The sequence below is a fragment of the Drosophila suzukii genome, chromosome X, assembly GCF_043229965.1.
Source record: "Drosophila suzukii chromosome X, CBGP_Dsuzu_IsoJpt1.0, whole genome shotgun sequence".
Lineage (NCBI taxonomy): Eukaryota > Metazoa > Arthropoda > Insecta > Diptera > Drosophilidae > Drosophila > Drosophila suzukii.
Window position 1 is genome coordinate 22,350,127 of NC_092084.1, and position 14,847 is coordinate 22,364,973.

The 14,847-nt window shown below is 37.9% G+C and overlaps 2 protein-coding genes across 4 annotated transcripts in view; one reads left to right on the plus strand and one right to left on the minus strand.

Annotated features, from left to right (window-relative positions):
* up (Troponin T, skeletal muscle) overlaps window positions 1-14,847 on the plus strand; it is a 324,715-nt gene that overhangs the window by 131,139 nt on the left and 178,729 nt on the right. The window lies entirely within an intron of this gene.
* Neto (Neuropilin and tolloid-like) overlaps window positions 1-14,847 on the minus strand; it is a 91,623-nt gene that overhangs the window by 32,416 nt on the left and 44,360 nt on the right. For both annotated transcript variants that reach the window (XM_017067783.4, XM_017067784.4), the window contains exon 4: window positions 2,135-2,497. In XM_017067783.4, coding sequence (XP_016923272.2) covers window positions 2,135-2,497 — 363 coding nt within the window. The remainder of the gene's footprint in view (window positions 1-2,134; window positions 2,498-14,847) is intronic.

A 14,847-nucleotide genomic window follows, 5' to 3' on the forward strand; every position in this document is an offset into this window, starting at 1 on the left:
CACAGGACTTTTATTGTAGTTATAAAGCGAAGTGCATGCGAATATAAGCTCCCTTAGAAATATAAAAATAAACTCAGACTTCGACTCCGACTTCGACTCTGTTGTTTTCGAAATAACTTTGAACTTTCGAATCCCCGACCGCAGGACTTTTATGCCCGCAATTCCTTGTGGCATTTGTGTGCCCTGCGGGACGCCCATCTTGGCCATAAAGCGAACCTCAGCTGGCTGCCTCTGTTGGCCCGCTCAGTCCGACATTAACATGGAGGGAGGTCTGGGTCGCACACACATTGATATGCAAATAAGCCGATAGCCCCCCCTTCAGTACTCAAACTCAAACTCAAACCCAAACTCGTACTCGTTCTCGTACTCGAACTCGTAATGCTAAGCACACAAATATGGCATCGACTGGGGCAAAGAAGGGCTACATATGCTGACATATCCGCAGATACAGATACACTGGGACCGCTGATGCGTGCTTATGGAAAGTCAATCATTCGCTTTCAGGTTTTATCTGTCAGCTCTTGACTTTTGCAGTGACATTATTTTGTCTTAACTGACAAATGATTTGGCCTCCGAGCGACTTTAGATAAGCATTGGAGTTGACTGCGAGTTACCCAGTTTTCTGCGGTGGCGGAGGCACTGAAGCGAGTGCAGCTCAAATATGATGACAACCCGGCCAGGGCCTCGGTACACACACAAACCAATCCCCCAATCGAGGGATCGTATTATGGAGCCCGGGGAAATGGAAACTGGAAACTGGGAGACTGAGAGCTGAGAACTGAGGACTGGCAATGGAGTTTGGGGAGCCAACGCGCTAACGCTTTTAAATGGGCCACACAAAACGGCCCTGCCATGTGGAATCTGTGTGGAGCATCTTACGCATCAGCGCCATCTAATGCCTCCGGTTCACTGGTTCACTCCGCCCCATCTCGTCCTCCTCCTCCTCCGGCTTCCCCTTCCCACTAACCCGAATGACTGACTGACTTACTGACTGACATCTGGTAATGTCAACAGCAGTGGCTGCCAAGACTTGGCCAAAGACTTTGCAATTATTTGCAGTAGCTCGCTCGTCGCCAAGTGCTTGCCATATAAACTTTTACGAGGCCTGCACTCCACTCGAATTACAGACAAAGGAAAAAGGTGTCAATCTGATCTGGGGTCACCTACAACATGATATGCTATCAACCGAAACAGTTTTTGAAAGAGAAGTTCTGGGTCAAGAAGCCCCTTACTATAATCAAAAATTGATTTCTCCAATAGTCTTTAATCTTTCCCTTATAGCGCAAAGACCTCTGCTCTTTTTTCTCTCAGTGCACACTAACTCCCACACTCGCGAACAGGAAGCCGGCTGCCAATTGGCTTCCATCAAAGTTCGTATTTGTCTTTGTAACTGCGGAACACAGATACAGATACAGATAATGCCACCGATACTGCTGGATTCTGCCAGTCTGATTGTTAATTACTCGGCCGTAGATAATCCACGGGAATGAGTTTCAGTGAGTGCCATGAATACAATCTTGTATCAGGTATACCTCGCTATCTTTCGGATACCTGGTTAATGATTTTGCCAGACATTCTCTTAAGACGCCTTTGAATAATACATTACATGGATTTGTCATGCTCTATATACACACAAAGAAATCAAATCAAATTGACCAACATAATAGCTGAATGGGTCGAAACCATTGAATTGCCAATGTAGCCAAGGAAAAAGTTACTCTCAAAAGAACAAAGTAAACGCAACTTACTATTTCATGGTAGTTTCACTATTAAATAGTAACCAAAGCAACAAGAAAATACACATTCATATTTTGAATAGCTGTTAACCTTTTTTATAGTTACTTAACCATCCATATTAGTACATTTTACCCATTACTTTTTTATGTGTGCGTATTATTCATACATTTTCACCTAACTGCCTTGAATTTTCAAGACTTAAATGGAACAGAAAACTAAACATCCTACATTTTTAGTGGGTCAATCAAAGTGTTTGCTCAGTTAAATTGGACAAATGGGTGAATGGTATGAATAAAATCAATTGACTTTGTATTTTTTCCTGAAATGAATATTTATTATACAGAATTCCTTTCATTTACCCCAAATGTATATAGATAGTAACTCCCCAAGAACTCACCTGTTATTACCCTGGTGCAGTTGATGTTCTTCGGATAGAGGTTGGGATACTCGGGGCTATAGAGCTCGTTCTTGGTGGGATCCCCCTCGACGAACAGCCGGCAGCGGTCCACCTGATCCTCCTCCGCCTGCCGCTCGCTGCGTCCCGCTCTCGGCGGCCGGGAAATGGTCAGCGGATGCTGCCCCGCCCCCCAGTCGACCTCCGCCTCCCCCTCCGCCACATCCGCCTCCCGAAAGGGGCTGGTGAACTTGGGGGGCGTGGCAGGGGTCGAATTCGATGGAAGGTCGCCGGGGGTTTGGGCTTTTGCCACCGATTCGTCCGTGGGCGTCGAGCGATTTGCGATTAGCTCACTGGCGGCAGAAGCTGCAAGGAAATGAAAGGGAAATGGAAATCACCTGAGTGTGCAGTTCGAGTGGCCCTCTATATAGATATTTCTATATGCTTGCCATTTTCGGATGGCAGCATTACATTTTAGTATGAGAATAATAATCATGAGCATTAAAATTTATGCAGCGGGTGGCTTGTTTTTTTTTGTTTTTTTTTTTTAATAATGCGCATAACTTTTCGCGGGACAGAAACTAAAAGCCAGGAAAAGCAAAACATGGGAGCACATGTAAAGCATACATTTGTAAAGGTAAATATATATAATATATATAGAAGCACGTTGTACTTAAAATTTCGTGCATGTGGGTTTGTATTTAGACAAGCAGACGCTTTCCCATTTTCACTTCCATGAGTCGTTTTTAATTAGGCTTTAGTACATACATATTTTATTTCCACAAATTTATTATGTTGTTTAAAACCTTTTGAAGGTGGAGAAATTATGTCTACTTTACTCGAAGTCGATTTGTACAAATTTTAATGTTTAGCCGGCTTATAAATTGTTATCTTAGAAAACAGTATTTCAATAATTTTCTTATTTCTTATTTAAGTGGATAAAATATTATTAGCCAACATGTCGAAGATGCATTATAAATGGATTGAAAATCAAATCGAAGTTCAAAATTTTTCAAAATTATATGTCAGAACAGGCCTGTTTATAAGGCCTGTTCATTAGCGGTCTTCAAAAACAGAGTTCTAAAATTTCGATAAAATCTCCAATGCGAGAAAAACCGAGAACACGAGCGCTTTTTACTTGTGAAAGGCCACACTTTCAGAAAGTATGCATTGCAAATTTTTTATTAAAGCTTCAACCAGCATTCCCCCTCCCCCCCCTCAGCCATTTTTGCTATTTTTTCTGTTTGAGCAACTGTGACTGTAACTGCAGCTGGAACAGTTACTGTAACTGCGACTGTGACGGCAACAGTAACTGAAACTGCACCTAAACAACAATCGTTAAGCCCATGCAAAGTAGCCCAGAGCAACGCACCAACACATCGCCAAACGTCGCTGTGTGGGTGAGTATCTGTGAGAGAGTACAGGGCATTGGCATAGCCAACAAAAACATGGTCTTTCCCAACCCACGAACCTCAGATGCCCTTGAAGTCTTAACTTTATTAATAGGAAAAGTTTTACAATGAATTGGAAAAACCTAGTTTTTCTATTCAATCAAACATATTGCTTTGTTAAAAATATACCTTATAAATATAAATACCAGACAATATGGTTATAATACGATTTCTATAGTTCTATATTACCTTCTTGGTTACACAAATCTTGCCAGGGTAGCTGCCTTAATTAAATACAATTAGCTAAACTTTGATTTCTGTCTGTAAATAGCCCGTTAAATAGCCAGTAGTGGGCCAAAAACCGCAACTGATTGGATTACAGGGTAAATTATACCAAACAGACACCAAATTCATTAGCGCCAAATCAGTTAAGTAAATTTAAATGGTATTCAGTTGGTTTGGAATGATATCACTCAACGAAAACCAATTTGGGGAAGCTTAAATGTAATTTAGGCAAATGAATAGGTTTTTAATATATAGTAACTGTTTGTTTTATTTAAAAATGGTAATATATTTCAATCATGGTTTCTTTTTAATGGCTTTAGTTATAAGGACACTACTTTCGGTAATCTTCGCTAGTTGCTTGAATAAACTGGAAGTGAAAGGATTCCTAAATCCTCCGCATATTTAGCATATTTCTTGAGCTATTCGAGTCGAGTTTATGGGTCATAGGGTATTTAGTACAGTTGTAACAGCAACACAAACACAGCCTGAGCACACACAGTCACACTCCACACACACACATGCACACAGAGGCACACAGGCAGGGAGACATGGGCTCATGTGAAGTGTTTGCCTCACATTACATGGCTGCTAGTGCCTAATGATGTAGCAACAAATTTAATAAACATATTAAGTGTTGATGTTTTTGTAATCGCACAGGGCAACGCCAGATGTTACTCCACTTCTCCCCGCCCCTTGTAACCCCCTCAGCCCTTCTCTGTTTGCTCTGCCTTGCTTTTTTACCACACACACAAACTCACACACCAGCACATACACAAATGTAGTTCAGCACACACGTATAGGCTACTATGGCCTCCATTTTGCCGTTAGTCAAAAGCTGCTTATTTCCGTTCTGGTTCTGTTTCTGTTGCTGTTTCTGTTTCTGGCGCTGTTTCCGTTTCTGTTTCAGTTTCTGTTTGGTCTTGGTCTTGGTCCTGTTCCTGGGCCCCAGCAACTCGAGCAACTATTTGTCACATCAATTAAACGAAATGAACATTAAAATTAATTTAAATGCGAATATTAAATGGATTGCCATCTAATGAAGCGTTTAAACTACACCGGCTCTAATTAAAATTGCCATAATTTATGGTTTAGTTTCGAAATTTAAGCTTTTGCCATTCCCAGAGATTTGCTAAATTGCCATAATTGATTAAATGCGAACTTCGAATGCTTTGGCTCAGCAATGCAATCGAGTTTTATGGGCGTAGTTCCGCTTGCCTTGTGTCGATTTCAGTTTTGGCCGCAAGTTGAACTAACCAAGCATAAACTTTTCTGTGAAACCCCTCGCCAAACACGCCCCTTTTTGCCATCTACTTTGGATGCATAGAGAAAAACAAGAAGGGTGTTATGGTACCAATTTTGCAAAGACATACAAAATTTAGGTTTAAAATATTGTATAGTTTAACATTTAGTCTGGTTATAGGCAGTGGATAGTAAATTCTTTAAGGCTTTGCTGGAAGATGTCATATAGCAACATTTCAGAGTTTTTAAGAGCCATACAAATCAAATCTGCATTTAATAATAAATAATAAAACAATAAATAAAATTCTTTTAAATATATTATCTGATATAAAATTCAATTAGTTCTATTCATTTGGTTATTCACTGGAGAAAAATGGAATCTGCATTAAATAACACATAACAAAATAATAAATTAAATAGGTGAAAATGTATTTTCTGATATGAAATTCAATAAGTTTAAGTTATTTAGTTATTCACTGGTAAAAATGCAATCTTCATTAAATAATAAATAATAAAATAATAAATAAAATACATATAAATGTATTATTAGATATGAAATTCAATGAGTTATATTCACTCAGTTATTCACTGGTAAAAAATGCAATCTGCATTAAATAATAAATAATAAAATAATTAATAAAATACCTAAATTATAAGATATGAAATTTAATGAGTACTATTCATTCAGTTATTCACTGGTGAAAAATATAATCTTCATTAAATAACAAGTAATAAAATAATAAATAAAATACGTACGAATGTATTATCTAATATGAAATTCAATGCAATCTGCATTAAATAATAAATAATAAAATAATGTAGAAAATACGTACAAATGTATTATGTGATATAAAATTCAATGAGTTGTATTCATTCAGTTATTCACTGGATAAAAATGCAAGGTCTATCCATGCTGTTTTTCTATCTGCATATATCCCAAGCTAAGTCATTGGATCTCAGACTTCATCGCGTTGTTCATTTATATTCATATTTGCATATGTCTGAGTCGGTGCAGCTGTCAGTGGGTCTCGTTGTGAGTGTGTATAAAGTATCTCTGCCACGCCTTCCGCCCCCAGACCCCCCCCCGCCTCCTCCACCCCCTCCTCAAGTGCCTTGGGCTTGGATTCCTCGCTGCCGTCGTCCCGTATGTATTTTATTCGTCGACGCAGTTATTTGCTTTAATACACTCAATAGACTTAACACATTTTCCACGCCCCCACCGCCCACCGCCAACCACTCAACCGCCGCCCACTTTCCATCCGCTCGGTGTGTGTTTTGTAGTTTTCTGCAATAAATTTTGCATTTTGCTGGCTCTGCCAGAGACACCCAGCCAGCGGAGAAGCTAAAATAAAATAAAAAATAAATAATATTTCATTGCGAAGGCGACTTGTGAATGAGCAGAAACAGTGCCTGACAGGGTCTTGAATATTGCCAAAAAACCACTTAGTAAGGGTTTAAAAATCAACTAATAAAAGCGATCAAGTTTTGAAAATGATTTGATTCAATTTTGATAAGGGTTTGAGTATTCACTGATTCAATGAGGTGTAGAGTTCTATTTTATGGATTGGTCTGCTTTGAAAATCTCTAACGATGATTTTTTAATTCATTTCGTTTGCATAGCTTACAAAGAATGTATGGTTTTATTTTTTAATGATATTTTAAAAATAATTTGATTCAGTTTTGATTTGGTTTTAAGTAAACACAGATTTAATGAGGTGCACAACTGTTTAATGGAATGATCTGTTTTGAATATGTGTGAATAAATATATATATGAATGAATATATGATTTGGAATATGAAAAAAACACTTGAAACTATTTAATTTTAATTACATTTTACTGAAATTGTCGTAAAAAACCGTTTCTCACATCCCATAGTCACAGTAATTAATTTCCGGGTTCGTTAATTATTTATTGCTGTTTCATTATTCAGTGCCACTGTGCAGCTGTTCTGTTCTGTGACTTTAATTGCAACTGTGACTGCGATTGTGACTCGCTCTGTGACTGTGCATATTTATAGTTCTGTATTGTCTGGCAGCCAACCCAGAAATGACTAAAACTGCCTTTTGAGCGCCATTTGAATGGGATGTGGGTGGGCTGCTGGGTTCCTGGGTTTCAGTGGAAAACGGGGGATTTTCTTCGCCTGGCGAAGGAACTGCAGTCGCAGTCGGGCAAAGAGTAACTAAGTATATAATAATTTACAGCTTGCATTAAAATTTTCGCCTGCCAAATGGGCCCCGAATGGAACTCAACCTCTTGGGGGAGCTGCATTCACAAAGTACATAATTTTCTCATGATTTACTATTTGCTGGAAGCTGCCGCTTGTTGCTCCACTGAAACTTTTACAGCTTACAAATTCTATTCTATTGAATAAATTAAATGCTGTCGCAACTGGACAAATGGCTGCTCGTAAAAATGCTCTTCTAAATCAATGCAAATACACATTAATCCCTCATTCCAAAGGGAAAATTAAAAGGGCTTTGAAGTTCGGGGCAAACACGAGAATGTCAATTCATAATTGAGTGGGCAAACATTTAATCATTGATTTCCTATTGAATCGCAGGGCCCACGGCTATGCTCATCAAATTTTTTGTGACTTCAACTTTGACATTAAACATTACCCATTAAAGTACGGTTAGTTAGGCGAGTGATTGGTGAGTCAATAATTTTATTCAAGATTAATATGCTGGCAGTTGAACAATTTAGAATCCTTCGAAAATATTCAACAATAAGTTTTATAATTACTTTTAAAAAAAATGCCTTTCATATCTTAAAGATGGCCTTTAATTTGTTAAAATAAAATAAATAGAAATGAATTTTAGCCTTTAAGAAGCTTAAAACCACATTTATATAAATTCCCATTTATGGTTAAAATAAAATTGTGTAAACCAAATGAAAATAATGAATATATTTTACGGCACTGAAGGAAAAATAAATCAAAGTGAGCTTCATTTAAAGCGTCCAAATTAAGGTCATATTAGTTGGTATTTACCATAAACATTTTAAAGCTCCCCTTTCAACAACTTTTCCCCATTTTTCCATTTCATAGAGGGATTACAACAGATCCTTGGCAACGCCTGGCGGAAAGCGAAGGATTGTTTAAACATCGCCCAAGTGAATTTCTCGGTGGCAAGGGGATACCGACGCCTGTATCGTGATTCTGTGCGAAATTCTGCATGCCACATATTCGCATTCCGCAAGACTTGGGCGTCAAGTGAAAAGTGGGCGAGGCCAAATGGCAATATGTTACTACTTGCGTCATAATTCGCAATTAACATGGGAAATGTGGCACTTAGTAGCGACCAAGTAGAGGCTAGAAGAAGAGACGGAACACTGTAAAAAAAAACGGACAAGGTTCCTGATGTTTTTATATATGATTTATTCGAGTAAGCACTTGATGCTATTTGTTTGAACCCTACTAAAATAATTTTAAAGTTCGATTTTAATAGTGCAATCATTAAATGAACCGCTGCAAAATTAATGGAAATAAATGGGTTTAAAAATATAGAACCAAAATAAAACAAATTTACAATAAGAGAACAAAAAACTAAACATGTAACCATTTTTATGATAATATTTACAATTATTTTTTATTAATATGATTAAAATTATCTAAAATATATATATATTTTTATAAAAATACTAATGATTATCTCTCTACTTAGTAGATACTGACTTATTTCTAACCGTGCACAACTACAAAGCGTCCGGTGATTATTCCAATTTGTAAACATTGAATAAAAATCGAGGGAATAAATACTAAGTGTGATTAATGGACTATTTGTCTGCCTGCAACTGGCAAAAAGAAGAGATCTCTTGGAAGGTGTGCGGCTGTCAAATCCACATGGAGCATTCCGAATCGCCGGCGATGATAATTTATAGAAACTTTTCGCACGTTCGCCATTAATTGTCAGCCGTAAGCGGTAAACATCAACAGCAAAATATTGGAGGAAAAACCACTCGTCGCAGGATGAAGATGGAGTGGATATGGTAACAATAACTAAGACACGCGATGGTTTTTATTATTGGTTTTTGTTGGTGATTATTTTTTTTTTCCTATTTTTTGGCATGATTCCCGTCGTTTCCGCGCTCGTGTTGCAGAATTTCAATTTTCGTCTGGCGCAGCACATAAATAAAATCAGTTTTATTATTTTCCTCGGCGCAAACATCGGGGCAGAGATGGCAGGATAGAGCTGCCAAGAGGGCGACACATATACTGGAAAACTCTGTAAAGGGGGGGTTGAAAAAGGGGGGTAGATGCCCCTGGCAGCCCCTGTCGAAGAAGCCACAATGCAACCTGAAGTTGCAATTAGCAATAAAACATGGCAGCCCGGCAACAAAAGATGCACATCTCGTGTTCGCTCTTGAAATTTACGGTACGTAATACCCATCCAAAAGATTCCCCCCCCTTTCTACCAGTAAGCTAAGCTCATTACCCCTTGAAAACCCAAAATTGGCAGGAATCACCCGCAAGGTAGTTCAGTTAATAAAACGAGATATTTCTAATTGGTAGTTGGTAGATGGTAGTTGGAAAATGTGGAAGTATATGCTTGAAACCATAATCATCAATTATGCATTTATCCGGGGAAGTGAAGCCCGGCTTTACCACCCCCAAGAACCAACGCCTGTCATTCCGGCTTATTAATGCATTTTCGGGTGCTTGAGTTTTAAATTGACGGCAGACAATGGTGTATTTCCCAGAACCAAAATCGAGATAATAATCTGCCAGGAATAGTGGAAGAAGGATTGAATTTGGGTCTCTGGGTTTCTATTGTTTTGCATTTGAAATACTAGATACAAAGCATTCTGCTTAACAGATTTTATATTTTAATCAATGGTATTAAATTTGATTATAGTCTTTGTTTTTTTATGACTACGGTAATATGATAAAAACCATAATAAACATATTTAATTCAGTATACCAAAAGCGTTTTACAAATGTTATACATTACCCAATATACCATATATACATAAGTGTGAATCACGTTAACTTTTTATCCCTTTTTTTTATTGGCAAACATTTTTTCGTTTACAGTCTTTTCTGTCAATTTTTTACCCATATTTGCCTTTCTCTGTTTGCCATTAAATGCTTTTCTCGCGCTTTTAAAGTGATTTTATCCAATTGCGATTTAGCGCTGAAATTTGCCTGGCATTCGGTTGTCACGGCAATTGGACACGTCAAATTTGGCAAATGCAAACAAAATATTTGCTGCGCTGGTCGACATAATCCTGCGGGAATCGGCAGGAACCGGAAGTTGGAGACAATAAGTATGTCAGGCGCAACTAACTCAGGCAGCGACATGTCGCAGATTAATTTGCAACATCCACGGCAACTTGCAACACGCTTCCGCCGAGGGAGGGATTTCAAAATGGTTAAATTGAAATGAAATGCCCGACAATTGGATTGCGACAGGCAAATTGAGAGCAAGGCTCCTGCCCCCCTTCCCCTCCCCTGCTCATCCCCCACCTCTTACTTCCGGCATCTCCGATCCATAGTATGTACGTACTATCCCCCCGAAACTGGCGGATCTTTGGCAACGCGAAACCCCAAGCCTTGACGTCGTTTTAATTTTGAGTGAGGGCGCAGAGATTTAAAATTAAATCAGCGTGCGGCTATGTTGGATGATAAAAGGGGATGTTATTTTAACCCCCCCGAGGCCCCAGGGGCACTCAAGAAGGGGGAAAATGAAAAGAAGCAAAAACCTTATATACTTCGACTGACACATACCTGTTAGTCTACCTCGGAAAATGGTTTCTCTTCTCCTTAATCTTACTTACAAGTCTTAAAACTTACATTTAATGCTTCGGGGATATCAAAAAAGGGGAAACAATGTATAATTTCGCTTTGAAAAATATTAACTATATATATAAAACCTGGAACGTCTTATATTATTTGACTATCAGATAACTGTCTTTCAAATTTGTAAATATATTTACAATTTTCATAATCCAAATTTTTTTTTAATAAAAAAAAATCCATTTAGTTATAAAAGCTTGGCTTAAACAAAGAAATTTATAATTGTCTTAAAAATATATATCTCTACAAAACAAATAAAATATAAAAGATTATAACTGTCCTCGCATCTTTTAAATTATCTACATTTTTAATTGCTATATTTATTTTCTATAAAAATTTAAAAATGCCATATTATAAAGATGTTTCTTAAATAAAAAATGTTTAAATGTTTTAAAAATATTTATCACTAAAACAAAATGTAAATCGCTATCTGTAGTTTTATTCAAATGCCTTCATTATACCCTGTGAAGCTCCTGGAATACCTGCTTTGAAAATTATAGCCAGCGGAATCCTAACTCGAACGGAACTCTTTAACCGAGGCGTACAACCGCACCACCCACCGCCCACCGCCCAACGCCCACCGCCCAACGCCCACCGCCCCCTTTACACCACCACCACCCCCACGACCTCGACCTCCCGCCATAGTGCGTGCTTAGTGGGTGGAATGAAAACGCGAAATGAAAATCTGCAGGCAAACTGTCAATTTGCAGCGAAAATTTGATTAGGGTTGACTGCATTTTCACTCAGATATGGTCTAGAAAAAAAAAGCGGGGTGGTGGGTGGGCGCACCTGGTAGCGGGAAACCGAGAATGCGAATGAGAAGACAAGCAAAACAATTCGTGGAAAATGCTAAAAGTGTAATAAAATGAAGTTATACTTAGGTAAATATTTCCACGCAAATTGAAAAGGTATTTAAAAAGAAACGGGTCTTAAGGGTCTTTAAAGCGTCATACAATAAAGAAACCAAATCAGAAAGTATTTATTTAGATGGCTTGCTCAAAATTATTTACCCATTCATTTTCTTTGTATTTAAACCAAGCCTTTGTCCTCAAAAATCCTGTCAGGATTAATCGAAACTGATTAAAAACCTTCAGACAACAGGATTACCGAGAAAAAGAAATCTTTATATAAGGATAAACTGAAGAAGGTAAGTGCAAAGAGAAAGTTACCGAAGAGAAAGTTAGACAAAAGCACAACAAATTAAGGTAAGACATGAACAAAATGATCCAAAACAGAATGTTAATGCGGTTCCTAAGAACGATTCCCTTAAGCTGTTTAAAAGAGCTGGAATACTTTAAATATATTAGCATTCATTAAGATAAGATATATATTATGAAGATATTATAGCTATTTTTTCTGTGAATGTATTTTTTAATTAAATACGCATAACTAATAAGTTTCCCAAAATGCTTGGCAAATTTGCTCAAATTGTTTTTTCCGCAGAAACTTTCTGCAAAGTAAGCAAACATTTTCCTTCCGGTTGCAAAAATATTTGCAGAATATAATTTGGTGTAGTATGTTTGCCAAACCGCAGAGGCAGACATACATTAGCTCATGCCCATTGGAAGGGAAGTGGAAGGCCACCGAGCAGAGCTCACATCCTGGCTGAATGGAAGACAGCCAGGTAGATAACATGGGTTAAGGGGGGGCGGCGGACAAACAAAGGGGCGTGGCTGGCGGGCAATGGGGCCTGAGCATTGTTACCAACTTAGATTAAAAGTGATAGCCAGACAAACGCTCCCAGCAGCGGCATCAATTGAGAAAGCAATCGCAGCTCGGAAAAAAATCTGGAGCTACAAAAAAAAACGGGAAGGGAAATGGGTGAAAAAAACCCAACAGGAATCGGGGAAAGTTAGGGAAATGGGAATGGTACACAGAAGACAAAACAAAAACAAATTTATAATTGAAATCAGTGTCAAGACAGCCCGAGCAGAGCGGCAGGAACAGGAACAGGAGCAGCCAGGACAATTCAGGATGGCACTTAACTCGAATGGCCAAAACAAGCAGAAGGCACTGGAAAACGGCGGAAAAGGCGGAAAAGGCGGAAAAGCCAAGTGCAAGATGCAGAAATTAAAGGCAATGGGAGAAAAATCCCTGCGTAAGGAAGCGCACACAAATTAGCTAATGTTGAATAAAGCCAAAGTCAAAACCAATTCCATTCCCTCAACTTCTTCAAGTTTTGCGCCCGGGGGAAACGGCTGAGAGCAAGGGAGATGGCCAGCTAGCCCCGTCTCACTTCCTCCGCCGGGAAACGGGGGAACGGGATCCCCAAGGCGTCCACAATTGGGTCAACTAACATTTGGAGCAAATGGCCAAGTGCGACGGGCCGTGACAGGAGCATGAAAAGTGCTTTAAACAAACATTGGCCAGATCTCCTTAAATTCGGTCAAGAAAACGGACGGAAGAGTGTTAGGTTTACAGAGACTTGAAAGTGCGACTTTAGCAAGAGTTAAGTGAGTCTTAGGAACGCAAGATCCACACACACAGAAAAATGATTGCGAACATGCCGATGAAAAAGTGCAATGGTAAAATTGAATGTCCTTATTTTGAATTCCAGAGCTCTCATTAATCGGAATCCCATTTTTACGCCCTAAAATTTCAGTTTTTTGGCTGCTATAACAAAAATAATCGTCAGATCGAGGAATGTCATACCTCGTTGAGCTCGTTGCTTAATTTCCAATCTATTGGCATTAAAACCTGAACATTTTTAACATTTAAAATTTTTTGCAAAAAAAGACGATGCACCCCCTTACAAAAAATGCGAAAATTGGTCAAAAAATAAATTTCCCTTAAAGTGATTGGGATCGTTAGCATAGGAAGCAAGTTTTTCAAAACAGTAGGTCTTTCAGCTGTACGCCTTCTTTTGACTAAACTACGATTGAAAAACTGAAAAAATATCGTATTTTTGACTAATATCTGAATCTCGTATTTTTGACTAAAATCGGAATCCTAATTTTTCCCCTAAAAATTCAGTTTTTTGGCTGCTAAAACAAAAATAATCGTCAGATCGAGGAATGTCATACCTCGTTGAGCTCGTTGCTTAATTTCCAATCCATTGGCAGTCAAACCTGTAAATTCTTAACTTTTCAGATATTTTGCAAAAAAAGACGATGTACCCCCTTACAAAAAATGCGAAAATTGGTCAAAAAATAAATTTCCCTTAAAGTGATTGAGATCGGTTGCATAGGAAGCAAGCTTTTTAAAACAGTCGGTCTTTCAGCTGGACGCCTTGTTTTTACTAAACTACAATTGAAAAGCTGGAAAAATATCGTACTTTTTACTAAAATCTGAATCTCGTATTTTTGACTTAAATCGGAATCCCATTTTTTCGCCCTTAAAATTCAGTTTTTTGGCTGCTACAACAAAAATAATCGTCAGATGGAGGAATGTCATACCTTGTTGAAGGAGCTCAATTTTCAATCCACTGGCATTGGATCTTCACCTGGAGACTGAGACTGCAAAATATTTAACTTGAATCTTAATGCTCTGGACCTTATACTTTTTCTTATCATACCTTTCTTCTTATTATACTTTACTGATCACAATAGTATTACAATTTATTTCGGTACGAATAACAACAGGAAAGAAAAAATATATATAACTTCATATTTTTTGACATGAATTTTGAAATACCATAATTTAATAAGAGGAAAACAGCAATTTAAATATTCATTTTGTGAATCATTCAATGGCAACAGGATTGTGACCCGCACTTATGAATTCGCTAATTGTGCATTCAAACAGAAACTGAAATATGTGTTAAATTTAGCTAAAGGACTTAAATGTAATTACCGAAATGCAACAGATATGTATGTTCTTTACAAACTATTAGCTCAAATATTAATTTGGGGACTATGCAAGGGATTTACACATATTGCCAGCATATCCAGGTATTGGTATCAAAGTCAGTTATTTAAAGAGCAATTTAAACACAAGGTAAATTAATTACAATAATTTCAAAGAAATTGCAAATAAGCGTATACATTTTCTGAGCTTGAAGTGTGG